The sequence below is a fragment of the Mya arenaria genome, chromosome 1 (assembly GCF_026914265.1).
Source record: "Mya arenaria isolate MELC-2E11 chromosome 1, ASM2691426v1".
NCBI classification, from domain to species: domain Eukaryota; kingdom Metazoa; phylum Mollusca; class Bivalvia; order Myida; family Myidae; genus Mya; species Mya arenaria.
The window spans coordinates 62,994,703-63,020,294 of NC_069122.1; the positions used below are offsets into that span (position 1 = coordinate 62,994,703).

A 25,592-nucleotide genomic window follows, 5' to 3' on the forward strand; every position below is an offset into this window, starting at 1 on the left:
GTCACCTAAGCGAAACCTTTCACAGATCTCTGAAACCCTAGAGCCACCTTAGCGAAACCTTTCACAGATCTCTGAAACCCTAGAGCCACCTAAGCGAAACCTTTCACAGATCCCTGAAACCCTAGAGCCACCTAAGCGAAACCTTTCACAGATCTCTGAAACCCTAGAGCCACCTTAGCGAAACCTTTCACAGATCTCTGAAACCCTAGAGCCACCTAAGCGAAACCTTTCACAGATCTCTGAAACCCTAGAGCCACCTAAGCGAAACCTTTCACAGATCTCTGAAACCCTAGAGCCACATAAGCGAAACCTTTCACAGATCTCTGAAACCCTAGAGCCACCTTAGCGAAACCTTTCACAGATCTCTGAAACCCTAGAGCCACCTAAGCGAAACCTTTCACAGATCCCTGAAACCCTAGAGCCACCTAAGCGAAACCTTTCCCAGATCTCTGAAACCCTAGAGCCACCTAAGCGAAACCTTTCACAGATCTCTGAAACCTCTTGATGATTTTCCTTTTTTTGTGGTGAAGAGGGCGCATCGCGGTCGTACTGTTGGTTTGGCAATAGCTTTAAGTTACTGAACAAGCATTCAATAAACAGAAAGAAGATGAACGCGATTAACATCTGTACTTTACGAACATTATCAATACAATTAAGTGCTACACTTGGCCTCGAATGTGTAGTATGAACGCTATTTACGCATATATATATAATATATGCACTGATAAGACGTTTCAAGCTGAATAGTAAAAGTAATAGTGGCATCGTTACCATGAGGACACATAGTAAGTTGTTGTCTTTTTTTGACACTTTGGTAACTACATAAACAAATACTGTTTAAAAGGTGATAGGAAAACGGAGTAAGAAGTATTTTGCATATATAAAGTTCACGTGTTATGAAGCATGAATAGAGAAGTATAAACATGAATTAAACTACGTACCACGTCCTGGTGTAGAACCGGATATGGCTGGTGCATTGTCTCACCTTTCTCCGAAACAAATGGGCCATATGCTCAAACTAATGTGCTTGCCCCAGCTCTAACTACCATATAAATGGAGGAAACGTTATGTCATTACAGCTAGAAAAACATGCCAAGTAAGTGTCAAATGTTAACACAAGTAAATAACAGTTTGATAAAACAAAATTATAAAACATAATTTCTCGCACCGTCATTTTAAGGCAATAAACTCCTGTTTTGGTTTCATATGACCTGTAAAACATCTGAATACATTGATCCGGTCCACGGATAAATACTGCGGTCATTAGAAGGGGATACACTTTTTGTCAGGCGTACATTCTCTTATAATTGTACATATAGTTCTTTTGTGGACCGGATCAATGTATTGAGATTCTTTGGATACTTTCGGAAACTTAAACGAACTTCTTCAACTGGACGTTCAGGTGAGAATTCTGGTTGTCATGGAAGAATTGGATCGTTATCTTCATCATGTGGGCTGAAGGTTTTGGTGCATTTGTTCGTTTAAGTACCCCCCCCCCCCCCGAAGTCCAGTACCATCCAACCCATCCAACCCTTCCTCTCTCAGTTGTGAAATTATCGGAAGGTATACGTAGCCGTTAACGTTTTCAGTGCTATTTTTATCTCACCAGAGAACAAAGTACTCATGGTGAGCTGTTGTGATCGGTTTTTGTCCGGCATCCGTCCGTCCGTCAGTCCGTCCATCAACAATTGCTTAAAAACATCTGAAACTATCCGGCCAAACTCAATGAAACTTCACAGGAAGCTTCCATGGGGACCCTCTACAAAAATACAACAAGGGGTCACGATTGATCAACAACAACAACAAAATGGCCGACTTCCTGTTTTGCTTGAAAAAAACATCGCCTCTTAAACTACCAGTCCAAATTCAATGAAACTTTACAGGAAGCTTTGCTGGGTGACCCTCTACAAATATCAACAGGGTTGATCAACAACGACAACAACAGCAACAACAACAAAATAGCTGACTTACTGTTTTGCTTTAAAAAAAAATCTCCTCTGAAACTACTAGTCCAAATTCAATTTAAATTATCAGGAAGCTTCCTTGGGTGACCTTCTACAAACATACAACAAGGAGTCACGATAGATCAACAACAACAACAACGACAAAATCTCTGACTTCCTGGTTTTCTTTAAAAAAAACCCATCTCCTCTAAACCTACCACTCCAAATAAAATGAAAATTTACAGGAAGCTTCATTGCATGACCCTAAATACAACAAGGCATTGACATTGATCATCATCATCAACAACAACAAAATGGCCGACTTACTGTTTTGCTTTAAAAAATCTATGAAACTACCAGACCAAATTCAATTAAACTTTACAGGTAGCTTCATTACATTACCCTTTACAAATATAAAACAAGGCATCGTCATCAGTAAAGATGTGTTTAAATTGCAACATTTCTATTCATGCTTTATCACAGAGTTGTGGCCCTTTGCTTAGGTGAGCGTTTTAAGGCCACCATGGCCCTCTTGTTTCAGAAACTAAACAGACAGGTCATTCTTGACCAATAGATGGACAACATTTATTTTGGGTTATTGGGTTGAAGGTCACGGTCAATGTCATTGCAGTTTGTTTCTTAAAACAAACACATTCAATCTAGTTTAAAGCTTATTGTAAACAAAACTTTGACGAAAGCTGATAGCATTTAGAATCACTCATCGTGTGTAACCTTAAAAAGCGAAAAGACTCGAAACTGAAAGCGAACAGGCTTCAAATTGAGGACAAAACACAACATATCAATTGCTGACTTTTTGCGTTTGAAGTATGACAAAGTAGCAACTTAACGCCTTTTCGATCTTGTGACTTCCTACAAAAGGGTGAAAAGGCGCCGTATTGCTATTTTGTCGTTTTCGGAGCAAACCATGGACACAGTGGCTATTTGCCGCGTTCTCGTCCTTACCTCAATCAAGCGAAATGTTAAAAATCAGCAACAATCCTTTTATAGCCAGAACATGGTGTGTAGAAGTGGTCGGACCCCGGGAAATACTTCGAGATAACGAGCATTCGAAATAACTGTTTTACAAAACATGTATAAATGAACCCAAAACATTCGAAAAAAGTTCGACAAAACCGGAACATCGAGATAACATATTTCGACTGTATGTCATTTACAACTGAACAGATTGCAGTAATGACTAGATTTGGCATATACATATACATATTTAGATACAACGATTATCTCCGATGGCGTATGGTGAAAAAATGTGGACGTAAGAAGAGAAATGTTTCATTTTTATTAAAGAATGCGATTTTCGAATCATATCTAATTTCCCTAATTGGGAGAGTCGGCATGTGTTTTATAACTTCAAATAATTCAGCTTTATTGGGCAAGCGGCTAAACAGGTTTTTGAGATCGTCTTATTTTCTATATAGACATATATCACAATTCCGGGTGTAAAAACTGACACCTATGGTATCACTGTTTTATGTCTGTTATAGCGATCTCGAATGGCGTGTTTGTGTTGATATGTTGGAGCGTTACACGAGGCTACCAAGACTCTATGGGTGGGTAATACAGTATTTTTATTCTTGATATACTATTATTTATACCATTATCTTTGTCTGTTTAAAAAGTGATGTACTCAGTTTCTATCAAAAAGAAGTAACTCAATTAATTTTCAAGTAGTTCGTAAAGTTGTTAATTTCACCCCTTACTTTACGATGAAATATTTTCACTGTCATTATTTCACTAAAAACACATTTCACAGAAAGGCATACAAGAAAAATACGCCATCCTTTATGATGGTATACAGAAATGAGTAACGTAAAATGTTTTCAACTTCTTTCAAAAATGAAATCGGAAATGTAAGTTTACATTATTTCATGATAAATTCTACTCATTGGTATTTTGACTCAAGGAAATATAAAACAGATACCTTTAACACTAGGGCACCAGAAAATTGGTGGATATTTTAACCATTTAACAATACATTGATAACACCACGTGATAACCAATCACACAACAACGAATCGCTCAAAGCCGTTTTTAACGCTAATAAATAATGTGGCCTTCAAAGACGTTTTTTTAGCAAAGTACTTATATAAAAAAGAATTGACTTAACATGTATAACAGATAAAGTAATTGAACTATGTATGTGTTATTTTTCTTTCCAACTGAAATCAGACTTGAAATAATCAAATTTACAATCTTAATGCCAATAAAAAGTGTTTGTAATATATTACCAGTACATATTTACGTATTCTTCCCCTGCAAGTTTCCCCATATCTATGATATCAAAAGCTTGTGATGACCAGGCCTCAAATGTGCACAATATTGTACATTGTTTACCTTAAAGTGCTGTCAGTTTATACAGTCATTGTGTGTTACAGGGTCCTTGGATGCACGGCGTTTTATTGGTATGTTCATATGTTTATTTATATCTTACAATCCTTTCATTCTTTTCTCAATTGAATGAAAAATATTTCGGTCGAATAATTTACAAATATTGCCTATAGCGTTAAAAAGTAAAGTGAAAATTCATTCTATGATGTATTTTAGTCCTATAACCAGAACCCTCGTCATCATCATCCATCATAAGTAACATTGCTCCTATTTAAATCTTGAGATGGTCAGACGTATTTTCTCGCGGTCATGAAAATAAACAAAATTTCGGGGTTTGTAGTCGAGCTAAGGACTTAAAAATGGTGATAATTAATCTGTGAAGTTACTTGAAGTGTATATGTTTGAAAATTGTGAATTTGAGGACTTACAAATGGATGATTTTAGACATTTGGTGTTTTCTATGTAAGTACTATCAAATTGTATACTGCATAACTTTAAAAGGGACACAAACGTATTGTTAATTTTATAAATGAATACAAATGGAGCACTGTACGTCTACGCCCACGCCTGTTGGCTCAGGGCCGGCCGCCAAACGTAACCTTTCACTTTCTCCATCGGAAATGGACCTGCCAACAGACAATAAAAAGTCAAGGCCTCATGAGTCTTTTGACATTTCGAGCATTCCAGAACACTCCACTGACACTACTGCTGACGTCAGTCCTTCCATAAAGCTTTCTCAGCATGACATTACTGTAATATCAAATCATCTAAAGGCTCCTTTTCTTGTTGAAATTCAGAGTTCTATTACAACTGCAGTCGAATCTGCGGTTGATTCCCTTATTCCAAGGTAGTAAGCAAAATCAATCAAAATCTTTTCAAGGAGCATGATACCATAAAGTCGGAAAACAACTTTCTGAAAGTACGGGTATCAGAACTCGAGTCAAGAGTCGATCACTCCGAGCAATATAGCAGGAGAAACGGCCTTCGTATATCGGGCATAAAGGAGGCCGCTGGGGAAGTCACCGACGATATAGTCATATCTATGGTGTCGGACTTGGGAGGCTCAATCTCCTTGGATGAGATCGACAGGTCGCATAGGGTCGGAAAACGATATGTACCTGGGTCATCACAGGGGTCTGATCGGTCTGCTCGTACGATTAGACCACGTGACATCATAGTAAAATTCACGTCTTACCGCTCGCGCCAGAAACTGTTTAATATTCGAGCCAATGCAAAGGGGAAGGAACTATATAACAAGGTCTTTATTAATGAGGATCTATCTAGAGCGCGAAGCAACGTGTTCTTTAAAGCTAGGCTCCTCGCACGCAAAGGTCAAATTCAAAGTGCATGGACGTCTGACGGCACTATTTTGCTTCGTGACAACGACATGAACGTCCACAGAGTCACGAAAGCGAACGATCTTCTTATGTTTGAGAACTCGACAGTGCTTCGCCCAATACCACAACAACAGTCGTATGCGTCTGTTCTTTCGGCGGGCTCCCAGTGACTAACCATCTCTAGTGTTACGTTTTGTTTTATCTGAAGTATATTAGATACATTGCATTAAATTTACCATGTACTTTTATATCGATAAACACTAATAACGGTACTTACTGTTAAACAGTAAGGCTTTCATAGGTCATGAACTAGCACAGGTGTGTAAATCGAGGATTTATTTATTTAAACCACTTGGTCAGTAAAAGCACCTAAGTACATAAAATCGTGCTAAACCACTTAACGGTAACATGACCCGTTATAATTTATTGAAACAGTATTTGTACTGAACAAACTAACATGATCATTGTAGTATCTTTACAATTTAGCATGCTTTTACTTAAATATCTTCAATCCATAGTTTTGAATACCCCATCATCATATGATTTAATTTATTGAAACAGTATTGTAACGTACCAAATTAATTGCATCATTGTTAACCTTTGATCAAGTTAGTATATAACATATACTAATAATATTTGGATGCACATCATTGCTTCTAATCTGTTGGTTGGTGTGTGCCTATACAAGGTCAATGGTTGACTGAGTCGCATCTAACAATTTATTGTTGTGGGCGCATATGTATAGTTACAACACTTAATCATTACTTTGTCGTAGCTATTAAATGTTTAGAGCCTATTTAATACATATATATACAAATGTAACTACTTTGTACTATAACTAATTATGAACCGATCACTCACTGCATATACAGTCCATTTGTTTTTGTTACAAATTATTGAAACTTTTATTTTAGCATATAGGTATATGTAATTCTTTGTACATAATATTGTTGTTTACATCAATATCTGTTAACACTTCAGTTTTTCAGAAATTTGCTATTAATCATCATTTTTAAGGACCAAGGTTTTATATTACGCTCTTAGGTTCTTCCACATGACACATCACTTTTTTTTTGTTTATTCTTACTTTTCACATTTCTAGATCTCCATCATTCTGTAAACTTTTCTTTTCTTCACACTTTGGTCTTCATGCTCCTTGCCTTATGATAGTTTATGGGTACTCGCCAGTGACATTTAATGTCGTCAACCGGATATAGGCGGTGACTTTGTTTCTGTTTCTTATCCATTCTGTTTCATGAACGCACTGTGTAGTAATTGGTCGTCGGTAGCCGGTTTGACAAAGTTATACGTCGGGGGATATTGGTAAATCAGTACAGTTTTAATATTTTCCATCCCAATCCTATTCAACGTCTTAGCCCTGTTTTCTCTTAAGGCATACCACGTTTCACACTCAACGCCAACCACTGGAAAAAAGTTCCAGCCTAATGTAATGAAACTCCGTTGTAACGGGTTATGGTTTGTAGCCGTCTACTCAGTTTTCTCTGCCATTGTATTTGAATTATGGATTGTCCAGCTCATATTAATATCTGGTGATGTTCACCGTAATCCTGGTCCCGATTCATTTTCATCATGTTCAACAGAATCCAGTTCAGATTTATTAAAACTCCTCTTGTCACAACATCACGTCTCATTTATCCATTACAATGTACAAAGCCTGCAAAACAAGGTTGATATACTTTTCTCTGAATTGAATGGATTTGATATTATAGCTTTTTCTGAAACATGGCTTAATGAATCAATCTCTTGCGAAGATATATCTTTCATTGGTTATCACACGGTCGAGAGACGTGATAGACCAGACGACAGTCATGGTGGTGTTTGTGTATTTATCAAGGATAGTATACACTTCACTCGCCGCATAGACTTCGTTCTAGAAATCAATTGCCTGGAAAGCATATGGGTCGAAATTACTTTGAAAAGCCGTAAGCGTTTACTATTTAGGACATTTTACAGACCACCAAACTCATCTAGCGCGTATCGTGATTCTATAAAGGACTCTGTGGGACTTGCCATTGAAACAGGAATCAGTGATGTAATAATAACTGGTGATTTTAATTACAACTCAAGCAACTCAAGTTCTTCCAGGCGTATTCAAACCTTATGTTCTGTCTATGGACTTTCGCAAGTTATAACCGAGCCGACCCACTTTACTGAAAATACCTCATCCACACTAGATCTGATCTTCGCTTCAAATACTAATAGCTTAATATCTTCGGGTGTTGGGGATCCTTTTCTCCCATCCAATATTCGGTACCATTGTCCTATATTTGGAATACTTAAATTCGCAAAGTGTAAGACAACCTCGTTTCCGAGGCAAGTATGGTATTACGACAGGGGTAACTACGAGGAGCTACGAGGTCTTCTCGACAATAATGAATGGGACTCTCTTTCTGATGCAAATATTAATACATACACTAACAATGTAACTAACGCAATTTTGAATCACGCCAAAAGATGTATCCCAACTAAAACAGTCGTTATTCGACCAGACGACGTTCCCTGGATGACTTTGCATTTAAAAAATCTCATTCGCAAGCGTAAACGGTACTATAAAAATGCTAAGAGTAAAAACTCAACTCTACTTTGGGATAAGTTTCGAAGTTTTCGAAACGAAACCACTCTGGCCATTCGGAGTGCAAAGGAAACTTACTATTATATTCTTTCGGAAAAGATTTGTTCTGGGTCTGTCCAATCTAAAGGCTGGTGGACGATTTTAAAGTCTTTTCTTAATTCTCAATCTAAGCCATGTATCAATGCAATTTCAAGATCCCACTAACGGAGAACTGTGTCTAGATGACGCTGATAAAGCTGAACTGATTAATACACATTTTAGAAACCAATCTTTATTAGACGATAGTGGTCATGTCATTCCGCCGGTAAAATATCGCTACGGTAATAATAATCTTGATAATATAACTTTGCTACCAAATGATATCACCGACATTTTAACCTCCCTTCCCATAAACAAAGCCTCAGGTCCTGATGGAATAAGCAACCGAATACTAAAAGAATGCTCGTACTGTTTAGCTCGCCCGCTGTGTGCCCTTTTTAATACATCTCTTTCTACCGGTCAGTTTCCCAAGCAGTGGAAAGATGCTAATGTATGTGCAGTTTTCAAAAAGGGAGATCCGACACTTCCTGTAAACTATCGTCCTATTTCCCTACTTAATACAATGGAAAAAGTGTTCGAGCGGGCAGTATATAAACATTTTTTTAACCATCTTCGTGATATAAACTTTCTAACCTCGTTTCAGTCAGGCTTTCGGCCAGGTGACTCCACTGTTAATCAACTTACCTTCCTTTACAACACTTTTTGCAAGGCATTAGATGATGGCCTTGAAGTTCGAACAGTATTTTTTGATATTAGCAAGGCGTTTGATAAAGTTTGGCACAAGGGTTTGCTTGTGAAGCTTCAAGAAACAGGTGTCCATGGCAACTTACTATCATGGTTCCGTGACTATCTCAATAATCGTAGGCAACGCGTAGTTCTCCATGGCTCCATGTCTAGTTGGGCCCAACTTGAGGCCGGTGTTCCGCAAGGTTCCATTCTAGGTCCCCTTTTATTTCTTATATTCATAAATGACATTGTTGTTAATATTGGTAGTAATATTAGGTTATTCGCAGACGATACCAGTCTGTACATTCTGGTTGATGAGCCCCTGAGGGCCACTGAAATAATCCAGAGGGATATTGATAGCATAAGTACTTGGGCTGATAAATGGTTAGTAACCTTTAACCTTGCAAAAACTATGTCAATTTTGTTTTCCCGAAAACGACAACCTTGTTTCTATCCCGAGTTAACTATGTATGGTCAACAAATTTCAGAAACTAACTCGCACAAACATCTTGATTTGGTCCTTTCCAGTGACTGTACATGGCACGAGCACTTTGAATACATTAGAAGTAAGGCCCTCAAACGCATATGCATCATGCGAAAGCTAAAATTCCGTTTGGACAGAAAATGTCTAGAAATTATCTATTTTTCATACATTCGCCCAATTCTTGAATATGCTAATACAGTGTGGGATAATTGTACAGACTATGAAAAAAATGAACTTCAAAAGATTCAAAATGAGGCCGGTAGAATCATCTGTGGGGCTACAAGCTTGTATCTATTTCTGTTCTTCACAAGGAACTGAGCTGGCCTACTCTTTCAGAAAGACGACTCAATCACAAACTATGTCTCTTCTATAAAATGGACAACGGCCTTGTACCTGAGTATTTATCATCCCTTACACCCCAAACTGTTGGTTCTCATAATTATCCACTACGCAATGCATCTAATACAAGAACGGTTATGTCACGTACTAGTTCTTACTTTTCCTCTTTCCTTCCTTCTTCTGTACGTGCATGGAATGAACTTTCTCGGGATGTGCGGGACAGCCCTTCTATTGCTTCTTTCAAGAGATCTATTTCAAATCAATCTTCAGTCTGCCCTCCATAATATTACAACGGTAGCCGTCCCTTGCAGATACTCGACTGCGTACTAGTTGTAGTGCCCTTAACTATCACCTCTTTTGCAAAAACATAATAATTTCTGCTCTATGCGAATGTGGTGAAGTTGAAAGTAGCACTCACTTCTTCCTGCATTGTCCCTTGTAAACGGATATTCGACAAACCTTAATTCGTGATATGTTTAGAATCACACGTGTTGACATTGATATCATTCTCAACGGTGATCCCACCCTTAACAACGAGAGCAACTCAAAAATCTTCAGTTTTGTTCATAACTTCTTACAAAACTCGAAACGCTTCTGATTATGCTATATTCCCAGACTTGACCCTTTCTACCAAACGGTACAGGTACCCAACTATCATCAATCTAACTATCATCAAACTTACATATATTCTCGCTCTGTCTACTTTTGTTTTCATCCATGCTCTCTTTTCTTCTTTTTGTTACCGAAATCATCATTTTTATACACTATTTCAAACGCTTTCTTTCGTTCTCTTAAGATAATATTCTGCATGTTTTCATATTAACAACATATATACATGTAATTAAAATTGTCTAACCTTCTCATTACTCTGCATAACGTGTAAATTAATTCTCACGGAGAGAAACTTTATAAGCTAGGCTTTCGTTTCAATCCGATTCAATATATTAATGCAAATACTTAAATTATATTTAACGTGTATTATATGTATATATAGATATATAGATATGTTGAATAAAATATGTTTAAACCAAGTAACATTGCTATGTTGACGTGATTCAGAGGGTGGGTATCATTGGTCGCCCTGGTCGCACTTCTCGGCGTGTGACTGCCACCGCCAGCTGCAGCAGCGCGAGCGGCACTGCTTGAGCGGCGCTGGGAGTCTGGCACCAGGCAACTGCGGCCACGACGCGGCCGTCGTCTTCCTGCCATGTGACTGTAATAACCAAGGCGGTAAGCAACTCTCACATAAACGCCACAAGTATTATGTGAACAATACAATACTCGCTAACTTTTCAGTTTGTTTTGATAGACTGCGATAATGTCTTAAGTACTGAACCCGCTCCAAACTAATTTGGTTTCTACATATATCAATGTAAACACTAGGTTGCCATGACAACTACACATCCTGTCAGACTAGTTACTGCTCCACCTACGAGGCATGGTCTTTAACCAACTGCCAGGCGACATGCGGCCACTGTAACCCCGGTATGTAACATCAACAACTCCCACTTGTAAATAATAGAAAAAATAAATAAACACTTGTATTGCCATTAACATTACCATGGTAGTTCAATGTTGTACAAGAGGAACACGATATACTTAAAGCATCTGCATTTGATATCAAATACGGTTTTAAAACATATCCAGTATGGACACTGACACTTTCTTAATTAATATTGCATTTAGTTAAACCTAGTTTTAAAACTCACGGGCTTATTTGAAATACTCATTTAAATAAATATGCTCAGTACATTTATAAGTCAACATTATATTTTGTCCAATGAGAAGGCAGTATTTCACAAGATTTCCAATACAATTAAGTCAGTAAATCAGCAGTCAGCCGTTATTTATTTCAATCAGGTGAAGCGTAGATACAAACATACAAACATTGGCTGGCCCCGATCGTTTGAAGCTTACACAGATGTACTGAGAGAGAGAGAGAGAGAGAGAGAGAGAAAGAGAGAGAGAGAGAGAGAAAGAGAGAGCAAATATCTTCTAGCCAAATGTTCGTAAGCGAAATAAGTCAGCGGAAGGAAACAAGCGTAGAGATTAACAGCATTCAGCACGAAGCATACTATGAAATGAATTTCACTGATATGCATGTATATCAATTGAAATATGAACAAAGTCATTTTAGAAATACATATATATGAGGACGTCGGTTATTTAAAATGCTTCAATAATTAAAGGTGGATTTAATGTGATGTTCTGAGAATAAGAATTAATTTATAAAAGTTCTTTTCTAAGCTGGATGGGGCGCGTGGTCGGCTATGAGCAGCTGTTCTGTCACGTGCGGCACGGGTACAATGACACGTCATCGCAACTGCCTTGGAACCGACGTATGCGCTGGCAGCAGCCAAGAGGAATACAAGTGCAATGTCGGCACGTGCATTGGTTAGTATGAATACATATCATTTACACGACATTAAAGATGCACTCTTACTCTGATAAGATTTACTACACATATTTGAAGAGTTCAAGTCAATGAATCTATTAAAATGACGAAAAGGGCCAATAATAATCATCCGTGGTGTAAGTCCATTGCTTAAAATGTCTGGTTTAAAAGAGTTGCTTGCAAATATATACTCATGATATTATTGCCTATGAGGTTTAACATCGGTTATAGGGTTTCCGCATGTCACTCAAGAGGTTGTGGGTCTCTGTGGCTACTTTGCCCTAACCGCCGAATATATGATATTTATAAATTTATTACATTTTTTCTGTTTAATACGGAGATACATTTGGAAGAGTAAACAGTTAACCAAATCAAATTGGACGAACAAGTAATGTCCAGTGAAGTCATGTTCTTCGTTCTCGGCGTAATCCGATAAAATATTAAATATTTATTTGTGCAATCCGAGTTAAAATTCATGATTGCCGAATTGAATCTGACTCAATGGTAAGGATGCCCCCACAGCTACATGGGACATATATTTATATTTATAATCACCCTTCGTGGCGTAAAGTTTAATTGTCAGCGAAACATCTTAGCAACTAACAAACGCAAGGAATCGAAGAAACCAGATCTTGAATGTGTGCTATAGGGATATTAGATTTTTTTTTATTTAATATGCATTTGTTAAGCACTTTTCTTCTTTTTCTTCAGTGAAGTCATGTTCTTCGTTCTCGGCGTAATCCGATAAAATATTAAATATTTATTTGTGCAATCCGAGTTAAAATTCATGATTGCCGAATTGAATCTGACTCAATGGTAAGGATGCCCCCACAGCTACATGGGACATATATTTATATTTATAATCACCCTTCGTGGCGTAAAGTTTAATTGTCAGCGAAACATCTTAGCAACTAACAAACGCAAGGAATCGAAGAAACCAGATCTTGAATGTGTGCTATAGGGATATTAGATTTTATTTTTATTTAATATGCATTTGTTAAGCACTTTTCTTCTTTTTCTTCATTGAATGGCCTTTCATGGTGATTATAATTTATTGAACCACATTAATCATCCATCGTTAACGTAAATATATCCCTATAATCTCTGTTAAAGTGTTCATGGTTGGTTTGTGTTTCTGTAGACCCGGTTAACGGCGGCTGGAGCCCCTGGAGCCAGTTCAGTCAATGCAGCCAATCGTGTGGGTTCGGGGTACGTGCTCGCTCACGTCACTGTGACAGTCCTGCCCCACAGGGCACAGGGCTGTTCTGTATCGGCGAAAGCATACAGCGAGAAGCCTGTAACACCGAGGTCTGCCCAGGTAGGTTGACTTACACGTGCAACACGCGTGCACCACGAATTGTATCTCCCTCTAAGGTTATTATGGTGATACACGCATAGACCACGTACTGTATCACCCTACACGGTTATTGTGGTGAATCACCCTATACGGTTTTGTGGTGATACACGCGTGGACCACGTACTGTATCACCCTATACGATTATTGTGGTGATACACGCGTGGAACACGTACTGTATCACCCTATACGGTTATTGTGGTGATACACGCGTGGACCACGTACTGTATCAACCTACACGGTTATTGTGGTGATACACGAGTGGACCACGTACTGTATCACCCTACACGGTTATTGTGGTGATACACGCGTGGACCACGTACTGTATCACCCTATACGGTTATTGTGGTGATACACGCGTGGGCCACGTACTGTATCAACATATGCGGTTATTGTGTCGATACACGAGTTGACCACGTACTGTGTCACCCTAAAAGGTTATTGTGGTGATAAACGAGTGGACTACGTACTGTGTCACCCTATACGGTATTTGTGGTGATACACGCGTGGACCAAGTACTGTGAAATCATTAATGTTCGTGGGCATGAAATTTCGTGGGTACTTAAATTCGTGGATTTTCATTTTTGAAAAAAAAATCGAAGATGCGATCGTCCTAGATCGTCTGCATAATATCCACGCGCTGGCCCGTGATTTCCGTCTTCTACGTCACTCGGTTTATGACACTCGCTAATGTGGTACGACATGCCAATTAGTGCATATACCCATGTCACTTATCGATTTAATTGGGAATAAAGGTAATAAAAGAATATGTACCCTGATCATAAGTACAGATAGGGGAAGCCGTTTAATGCCAATTAAGAATTTTGCAAACTGTGAAAACACCGAAAAGGTGCGTATATTGTCACGTTCGGTGCTTAGTAACCTTCAATGTACTAGTAATCGATTAATTATTTCATTAAATAAAAAAATCGAGTACAGACACTCATCACGCACATCTTGTAAACTTGGAGATTTTCATTAACAGCACACGTTTAAACACGTGCTTATAACTGTCATTTGCTGCATAAAACATTTAATTGATTTGGTTCATTATTTGTTAGCGGCAGTTATAATATATTAACAGAGTAATTATCGTAAGTTATACAGTGAGACAGGTTTTAACACTGTATACTGCGACCTCTGTAAATAATACATGTATACTAGAGTATGTACGTAACAAGGCAATTGAAAAAGTGAATAAAGGGTTTATATTTCGTGGGATCTTGAATTCGTGGATCACCTAACCCACGAAAACCACGAACATTAATGCCCCACGAACGTTAATGATTTCATATAACGTGTTCAAACTGAACAATTATGAAGTTTACAACCATTCAATACATAGTACAATTGATGTTTATATTGAATTACAAAACAATCAAATATAGAATCAATATATATATAACAATATATTGGTTATCTTTCTTTTTTATAGCACAGAAGGATTATGTAATTTTTAAGTATTTATTTCCATTCTTTTGTTTAATACTAATAGACTCACTTCTACCTGTGAAATAGCAAAAACATTTTTCATTACACTAAATCACCGTACACCTATCCAGTGGACGGCTTTTGGACGCAGTGGAGTCCCTGGACCAAGTGCTCTCTCACGTGTGGCCTGGGATCCATCACTCGGAAACGTGCATGCACAAACCCTGCGCCGGCTTCTGGCGGCCGCGACTGTAAGGGAAACTCGATCGATACCCGTGACTGCACAGACGGACCGTGCGCAGGTTAATCTACTTATATTTCCCAATAACACCAATAAGCATCAGAGTACAGCCATTGTAGTGTTAGTGTCCATATGTGGTACAGTATTGGCAATGCAAAAGTACAGTAGAATTACAATTGTGGTACCGTGACATATTACTTGTGGGCACAGACGAAATGCCATAGAAGAGAACAGGAATGGTACAACATGTACATAAGGGGTACAGACACGGTTCAGTGCGTGCATAGATACGGTTTATCCGGGTACATAAATGGCATAGTGGGAATACATACATGAAACAGTGGGGTAAATGCAAGTTACAGTGGTACAAAAAATGTACAGTCGGGTACAGACACTGTACAGTGGGGTACAGCTATAAAAGAGTGGAATGAATGCATGATATAGTGGTGTACAGACAATGTACAGTGAGGTACAGCCATAATATAGTGGTGTAAATTCATGATACAGTGGGGTATGGACAATGTACAGTACGGAACAGACAATGTACAGTGGGGTAGAGCAATAAAACAGTAGAGCAAATGCATGATACAGTGGAGAACAGACAATGAACAGTGCGGTACAGACAATGTACAGTGGGGAAGAGCCATAAATCAGAAGGGTAAATGCATGATACAGTGGGTGTACATACAATGTACAGTGGGATAGAGCCATAAAACAGTGGGGATACAGACATGGTACAGTGGGGGTACAGACAATGTACAATGGGGCACCGACATTAAACAGTGGGGGTACAAACAATGTACTGTCGGGTACAGGCAATATACAGTGGGGAACAGACACTGTACAGTTGGGTACAGACATGGTACAGTGGGGGTAAATACATGGTACAGTGGGGGTAGAGACAATGCACAGTGGGGTTCAGACAGTGTACAGTGGGAGTACAGACAATGTACAGTGGGAGTACAGACAATGTATATTGGGAGTACAGACAATTTACAGTGGGGCACAGATATAGTACAGTGGGGGTAAAGACAATGTAAAGAGGTGATTCAGACAAAGTACAATGTGGGTACAGACAATGAACAGTGGGAGTACAGATAATGTACAGTGGGGGGTACAGACATAATACAGTGGGGTATACAGACAGTGTACAGTGGGGTTACAGATAATGTAAAGTGGAGCAGAGACTTGGTATAGAGGGGGTACAGACATGATACAGTGATGTACAGACATAGTACAGTGGGGGTACAGACTATGTACAGTGGGGTGCAGACATGGTACAGCTGGGGTACAGACAATGTTCAGTTAGGGTTCAGACAATGTACAGTTGGGTACAGACATGGTACAGTGCGGGTACAGACAATGCACAGTGGGAGTACAGAAAATATACAGTGGGGATACAGACATAATACAGTGGGGTGTACAGACAATGTACAGTGGAGGTACAGACAATGTAAAGTGGGGCAGAGACTTGGTATAGAGGGGGTACAGACAATGTACAGTGATGTACAGACATGGTACAGTGGGAGTACAGACTATGTACAGTGGGGTACAGACATGGTACAGCTGGGGTACATATATGGTACAGCTGGGGTACAGACAATGTACAGTTAGTGTTCAGACAATGTACAGTTGGGTACAGACATGGTACAATTGGGGTTCAGACAATGCACAGTGGGGTACAGACATGGTACAGTGGGGTACAGACTTGGTACAGTGGGGGTACAGACATGGTGCAGTGGGGGTACAGACATGGTAAAGTGGGGGGTACAGATACTCTAGAGTGGGGTACAAACATGGTACAGTGGGGATACAGAAAATGAACAGTGAGGGTACAGACAATGTACAGTGGAGTACATACATGGTACAATGGGCGTTCATAAAATGTACAGTGGGGTTCAGACATGATACAGTGGGGTACAGACTTTGTACAGTGGAGGTACAGACATGGTACTGTTGGGGGGGGGGGTACAGACATGGAACAGTGGGGTACAGACATGATACAGTGGGGGGATACAGACATGGTACAGTGGGGTAGAGACATAGTACAGTAGGGGTACAGAAAATGTACAGTGTGGTACAGACATGATACAGTGGGGTACAGACTTGATACAGTTGGGGTACAGACCTGGTACAGTGGGGTACAGACATGGCACAGTGGGGGGGGGGGGGGGTACAGACATGGTTCAGTGAGTTACAGACATAGTACAGTAGGGGTACAGACAATGTACAGTGGTTTTCAGACAGGTAACAGTGGGGTACAGACTTGGTACAGTTGGGGTTGAGACATGGTACAGTGGGGTTCAGACATGGTACAGTGGTGGGGGGGTACAGACATGGTACAGTGGTTTACAGACATAGTACAGTAGGGGTACAGACAATGTACAGTGGTTTACAGACAGGTAACAGTGGGGTATCAGACAATGTACAGTGGGATACAGACAGTGCACAATGGGGTATAGACATTGTACAGTGGGGTTCAGGCAATATACAGTGGGGAACAGACACTGTACAATGGGGTATAGACATGGTGCAGTGGGGGTAAAGACATGGTATAGTGGGGGTACAGACAATGTACAGTGGGAGTACAGACAATTTATATCGGTAGTACAGACAATGTACAGTGGGGCACAGGTATGGTACAGTGGGGGTAAAGTCAATGTTAAGAGGTGATTCAGACAAAATACAGTGTGGGTACAGACAATGAACAGTGGGAGTTCAGAAAATGTAGAGTGGGGGTACAGACATAGTACAGTGGGGGGTACAGACAGTGTACAGTGGGGGTACAGAAAATGTAAAGTGGGGCAGATACTTTATAGGGGTACAGACATGGTTTAGTGATGTACAGACATGGTACAGTGGGGGTACAGACTATGTACAGTGGGGTACAGACATGGTACAGCTGGGGTACAGACAATGAACAGTTAGGGTAAAGACAATGTACAGTTGGACACAGACATGGTAAAATTGGGGTTCAGACAATGTACAGTGGGGTACAGACATGGTACAGTGGGATACAGACTTGGTACAGTGGGGGTACAGACATGGTACAGTGGGGTACAGACATGGTACAGTGGGGGGGAGGTACAGATACTCTAGAGTGGGGTACAAACATGGTACAGTGGGGATACAGACAATGAACAGTGAGGGTACAGACAATGTACAGTAGGGTACAGACTTGGTACAGTGGGGGTACAGACATGGTACAGTGGGGGGGGGGGTACAGACATGATACAGTGGTGTACAGACATAGTACAGTAGGGGTTCAGAAGTACAGAAAATGTTCAGTGGGTTACAGACATGGAACAGTGGGGTACAGACATGGTACAGTGGGGGTACAGACATGGTACAGTGGGGTAGAGACATAGTACAGTAGGGGTACAGAAAATGTACAGTGGAGTACAGACATGATACAGTGGGGTACAGACTTGGTACAGTTGGGATACAGACATGGTACAGTGGGGTACAGACATGGTACAATGGGGGGGATGTTCAGACATGTAACAGTGGGGTACAGACATAGTACAGTAGGGGTACAGACAATGTACAGTGGTTTACAGACAGGTAACAGTGGGGTACAGACTTGGTACAGTTGGGGTTCAGACATGGTACAGTGATGTACAGACATGGTACAGTGGGGGTACAGACTATGTACAGTAGGGTACAGACATGGTGCAGCTGGGGTACAGACAATCTACAGTAGGGGTAGAGATAATATACAGTGGGGTACAGACACTGTAAAATGAGGTTCAGACATGGTACCGTGGGGGTACAGATATGGTACAATGGGGTTACAGACAATGCATAGTGGGGGTTCAGACATAGTACAGTGGGAGTACAGATAATGTACATTGGGAGTACGGACAATGTACATTTTGGTACAGACAATGTACAGTGGGGTACAGCCACTGTACATTTGGGTACATACATGGTAAAGTGGGGTTCAGACAATGTCCAGTGCGGTACAGACATGGTATTGTGGGGGTACAGACATGGTACATTGGGGGTACAGACATGGTACAGTGGGGTACAGACAATGTACAGTGGGGTACAGACATGGAACAGTGGGGTCACAGACAGTTTATAGTTGGGTACATATATGTTACAGTGGGGGTTCGGACAATGTACAGTGGGCTACAGAAATGATACAGTGGGGGTACAGATATGGTACTGTGGGGTACAGACATGGTAGAGTGGGGTAGAGACATGGTACAATGGGGTATAGACAAGGTACAGTGGGCTGCAGACTTTGTACAGTGGGGATACAGATATTGTACAGTTGGGTACAGACATGGTACAGTGGGGGCACAGATATGGTACAGTGGGGTACAGACATGGAAGCGTGGGATACAGACAATGTACAGTGGGGAACAGACATGGTACGGTGGGGTACAGACACTTTACAGTTGGGGTACAGACATTAATCAGTGGGGTACAGACATGGTACAATGGGGTACAGACAGTGTACAGTGGGGAACATACGTTGTACAGTGAGGTACATACATTGTACAGTGGAGTACAGACATTGTATAGTGAGGATGCAACCATGAATCAGTGGGGTACATACATTGTACAGTGGGGTATAGACATTGTACAGTGGGGTACAGACAATGTACAGTGGGGTACAGACATTGTACAATTGAGTACATAAAATTTACAGTGGGGTACATACATGAAACAGTTGGTTACAGACAATGTTCAATTGGGTACAGACATTGTAAAGTGGGGTACAGACATTGTACAGTGGGTACAGACATTTTACAGTGGGGTGCAGATATTGTTCAGTAGGGTACAGACATAATACGGTGAAGTACAGATAAGGCACTTTGAGGTAAAAAATGGTACAGTTGGGTAAATACATGGAACAGTGGGCTACTGACATTGTAAAGTTGATTTCTTTTATCGTAGATTGAGGAACCCACATGGTTCAGTGAGATACAGACATGGAACAATTGGAAAACAAACATTTTAGAGTTGGGAACAGGCATGTCATAATTAGGGTACATATATTAATTAGTGAGGTAAAGACATGGACAGTTGGGGCATACATGGTGCATTGGTGTCTAACATGAAACACAGGGGTAAGGCCATGACGCGGTGGGCAATGTACATGTACATGGGAAACATACATGGTAGAGTGACGTACAGACATGTTGTAATCGGGTAAAAGCATGTTTCTTTTGGGGTAAAGGCATGGTAGAGTGGGGACAGACATTGCTCATGGGGGTACAGTCAGGGTACAGTATAGATACAGTCATTGCAAAATAGAGTTACATAAATTGTACAGTGGGAGTACATCCATGGTTCTATAGGGGTATAACCAAGGCAGAGTAACTGTTACGTCATAATACAGACATGGCACTGTGGGTGTACATCTATGATCCCGTAGGGGTATAACCATAGTATAGTAGCTGTAACGATATAATTCAGACAAGGAACAGTGGGTGTACATCCATGGTTCTATAGGGGTACAACCATGGTATAGTGCCTCTTACGACATACTACAGACATGGTACGGGTGGTGTAGATACATTGGTCTATAGGGGTGCAGCCATGGTATAGTAACTCTTACGAATAATACAGACATGGTACAGTGGATGTACAACCATGGTTTTATAGGGGTGCAACCATGGTATAGTAACTCCTATGACATAAAACAGACATGGTGCAGTGGAGTACATCCATGGTTTTATAGGAGTATAACCATGGTAGATTTTCTGTTACGGCATAATACGGACATGGTACAGTGGGAGTACATCCATGGTTCTATAGGGGTATAACCATGGTTGAGTAACTGTTACGTCATAATACGGACATGGTTCAGTGGAGTACATTCATGGTTCTATAGGGTTATAACTATGTTTGAGCAACTACAGTCATGGTACAGTGGGAGTACATCCATGTTTCAATAGGGGTATAACCATGGTTGAGTAACTGTTACGACATAATACATGCATGGTACAGTGGAGTACATTCTGGCATTATAGGGGTAAATCCACGGTAGAGTAACTGTTACAACATAATATTGAAATGGTACAGTGGAGTTCATCCATGGTTCTAAAGGGGTATAACAATGGAAGAGTAGCTGTTACGTCATAATACAGACATGGTACAGTGGTGCACATCCATGGTTCTATAGGGGTATAACCATTGTAGAGTAACTGTCACGTCATAATACAGACATGGCACCGTAGGTGTACATTCATGGTTCTGTAGGGGTATAACCATGGTAGAGTAACTTGTTCCTCATAATACAGACATGGTACAGTGGGTGTATATACATGGTTCTATAGGGGTATAACCATGGTAGAGTAACTTGTTCGTCATAATACAGACATGGCACCGTGGGTGTACATTCATGGTTCTGTAGGGGTATAACCATGGTAGAGTAACTTGTTCGTCATAATACAGACATGGTACAGTGGGTGTATATACATGGTTCTATAGGGGTATAACCATGGTAGAGTAACTTGTTCGTCATAATACAGACATGGTACAGTGGTGCACATCCATGGTTCTATAGGGGTATAACCATTGTAGAGTAACTGTCACGTCATAATACAGACATGGCACCGTGGGTGTACATTCATGGTTCTGTAGGGGTATAACCATGGTAGAGTAACTTGTTCCTCATAATACAGACATGGTACAGTGGGTGTATATACATGGTTCTATAGGGGTATAACCATGGTAGAGTAACTTGTTCGTCATAATACAGACATGGCACCGTGGGTGTACATTCATGGTTCTGTAGGGGTATAACCATGGTAGAGTAACTTGTTCCTCATAATACAGACATGGTACAGTGGGTGTATATACATGGTTCTATAGGGGTATAACCATGGTAGAGTAACTTGTTCGTCATAATACAGACATGGTACCGTGGGTGTACATTCATGGTTCTGTAGGGGTATAACCATGGTAGAGTAACTTGTTCGTCATAATACAGACATGGTACAGTGGGTGTATATACATGGTTCTATAGGGGTATAACCATGGTAGAGTAACTTGTTCGTCATAATACAGGCATTGTACAGTGGGTGTGCACCCATGGTTCTATAGGGGTATAACCATGGTAGAGTAACTTGTTCGTCATAATACAGACATAGTACAGTAGGTGCACATCCATGGTTCTATAGGGGTATAACCATGGTAGAGTAACTTGTTCGTCATAATACAGACATAGTACAGTAGGTGCACATCCATGGTTCTATAGGGGTATAACCATGGTAGAGTAACTTGTTCGTCATAATACAGACATAGTACAGTAGGTGCACATCCATGGTTCTATAGGGGTATAACCATGGTAGAGTAACTTGTTCGTCATAATACAGGCATTGTACAGTGGGTGCACATCCATGGTTCTATAGGGGTATAACCATTGTAGAGTAACTGTCACGTCATAATACAGACATGGCACCGTGGGTGTGCACCCATGGTTCTGTAGGGGTACAACCATGGTAGAGTAACTGCCACGTCATAATACAGACATGGTACCGTGTGTGTACATTCATGGTTCTGTAGGGGTACAACCATGGTAGAGTAACTGTCACGTCATAATACAGACATGGTACCGTGGTTGTACATCCATGGTTATATATACAGTGGGTGTACCTAAATTATACGGACGTGGACATCTCTTTGAATTGTATGACTCTAGGGTTCGAACTTTCACACACAAGTTTACTGATATATCTTTTTTCCGCCTAAAAGCTGTCAACAAACACACGTGATGAAAACTTTCTTCAAGCGGATCATACTGATCTCTGACAGTGAACGGTTATTAAGTATCCCTGTATTACTAAACACACTCTAAAACTGTTAGAATCAAATGTTTATTCACATTTGTTTTATTTAGGTGTTTGACCGTTTCAATTGTCAATAAATGGCGAACTGTGTTATGTTGTTCATTCATTCTTGCCTATTTCAATTAAAAATACTTTCGTGCATTCACTTTTTTTAATATAGATGCAAGTAATAAAGACAATAAAAATAACCCTTTGAGAACTATTTATACACCAGCCGAAAAAAGAAAAGATAGCTACGTCATCAGCTGTCAAAACTTGTGGGGCGTCCGACGGAAAGCGATGTAACAAACATTCTTCTCGAAAAACGGGGTATTCAGAAAAATAATGAAAATACCAATACAACTCCTAAAATAAGCATAAAAACAGGCAGTTTGTTGATTTCAGTGTAAGATCGTATTAAATATAACTCGTGGTCACATGAAAACTATATTTACGACTCTTGAAATAAAGTTTTCTATGCCACTCATGAAATGTAATACGATCTTACTCTGAAACAAACAAATATCCACTGTTTCTTTCATGCTTTACGATGAAATATGGGGTTTTAACAGTGAAATAACAACAGTGAAAATATCAATTTGATATTTTCACTGCAAAATAAGGAGTGAAAATATCAATTTTCAGAACTACTTTTAAATTCCTTTGTTGTTACATGTACTTGCCCTGATCAAAACAGAACACTGGACTTCAGTAAATTATGTCAAAAAATGTTAAAAAAAAGAAAGAAATGTTTTTTAAATTTAAATAAATATATAATTGGAAATTAGCAACCTACCGTTTATTACCGGTTATCCCGTTTATCAAACATTTTACTAATCTTTGAAGCTTATGTTCGAACATTTGCTGTCATACCAAACAAATTACAGACAAAAACAACTGTTCGAACATAAATAAAATTGTATATCATCGTTCAAATGTATTTTGAACTGTTAACCGTTGTAGTACGTAAAATGAGCTTCCTGGAGAATTCACACAACAATTTTCAGATAGATCCGATATTTTTTACCCCACCCACACCTCAAAATGTGTCAACAAACTAGCGTGGCATTTACTCTTTATCTGGAAAACAAACATTTTAAAGCGAAACAGACTGGTCTCTGACAGTAAGATGACTGAATATTAACTTACTATAAAAACACGCGAACATGCAGTCTTAAACTAAGAAGAATGGTTAAAATCCAATGAGTATCCACATTTGTTTTGCTAACACATTTGACCTTCCAAATTTTCATTCTTTAAATAGCGGCGTAGTAATTTGGTTATGTATTCATGCCCATCTTAAAATAAAAAGTGTTTTCATTATTTTTTGGAACATATGTGCACTAATAATACTTCATTGTTTACTGCTCATAAAGCTTTGCAATTAAACATGAGCGAATATTAAGCTATAAGAATGAATAGCAGAGAACTTTTTCTCAGCAAACCAAAAGTAGAAACGTTGACAGCTATACTTATGCATAAGGGGCGCCCCACGGGTAGCGGCGTAAAGCCCACCCTTTTCAAAAAGGGGGTTATTCCGAAATAAATAAAAAAACAAATAAACTCCGAAAAAAAGCATAAAAGTAACAGAACATTTGTTTATTTCAGTGTAAGATCGTATTTAATTTCACTTGTGATCATAAAAAAACTACATTTTCACTCGTGGCTTCGCCACTCGTGAAAATATGTTTTTCTTTGCCACTCGTGAAATAAAATACGATCTTACACTGAAATAAAAAAAATATCCTCTATATCTTTATTTATTATGAATCACGATACAAAGTAATTATTAAGTTCTGCAACTAAATATATTTAGTTGCAGAACTTCATAAACACTTTGTATCGTGATACATAATAATTAAAGATGCAGTGGATATTTGTTTGTTTCAGACTACTATACTATATTTATGCAAATATAATGAAATGTAGATGGTCATTTATTGTTTGATGGATGAATATCAAGTTGAATCTTTCATCAAGCATTACGACCATCAGTTTACCAATATCAATTCAAATCATTTATTTGATAAGGGCCATCAGCCCAAAACAATCATTATGTACATGCATATACAAATAAGACATTTTCAGGTGAATGGTGAACGCAAGTTGTATGTCAAAATTTGACCAATTAAGCTGATCTAACAATGAACATGCTCTGTGTTTTAGCCTGGTCGCACTGGTACGAGGGCGAATGTTCTGTTACGTGTGGTGATGGGACACGTGACCGATTACGTCACTGCAGCACCGGTCGTGACGTCGACTGCCTTGGCAACGCAGCACAGACTGTAAACTGCTCCAGTCAACTTGTTTGCATTTAATGTGTAACAAATAAACTGCATGAAATATAATAATATTAATATGATCTGTATAATATCGCAGAAGGGATATTTGAAATTCTACATTCAGTCGTATTAAACGATCGATAAACGATTATATCAAAAGCACAAGTTGATAATATTGAGCTGTCACAATTCATATCATATCAAGTAGATCTATACATCGTGAATCTAAATGCAATATACAGTGCAATGCGAAGCCGATTTTCAAATTGATACCAATTTTAACGCAATCTTAACC

General features: G+C 39.4%; 1 protein-coding gene across 1 annotated transcript; it reads left to right on the top strand.

Annotated features, from left to right (window-relative positions):
* Positions 1 to 705: 705 nt before the first annotated feature.
* LOC128237415 (coadhesin-like) lies at positions 706 to 25,372 on the top strand. Its single transcript, XM_052952940.1, has 9 exons — positions 706 to 785; positions 3,446 to 3,511; positions 4,337 to 4,363; positions 10,867 to 11,037; positions 11,191 to 11,292; positions 12,055 to 12,201; positions 13,344 to 13,520; positions 15,119 to 15,289; positions 25,182 to 25,372. Exons 1-9 carry the CDS (start codon positions 773 to 775, stop codon positions 25,331 to 25,333), a joined length of 1,026 nt encoding a protein of 341 aa, XP_052808900.1. The 5' UTR covers positions 706 to 772; the 3' UTR covers positions 25,334 to 25,372.
* The last annotated feature ends 220 nt before the right edge of the window (positions 25,373 to 25,592 follow it).

What these genes read in the sequence shown, in the direction of transcription:
- LOC128237415 (XM_052952940.1), top strand. An exon ending in TGACTGTAATAACCAAGGCG is followed by an intron (nt 11,038 to 11,190) that starts GTAAGCAACTCT and finishes TGTAAACACTAG; the next exon opens with GTTGCCATGACAACTACACA. An exon ending in ATGCGGCCACTGTAACCCCG is followed by an intron (nt 11,293 to 12,054) that starts GTATGTAACATC and finishes TTCTTTTCTAAG; the next exon opens with CTGGATGGGGCGCGTGGTCG.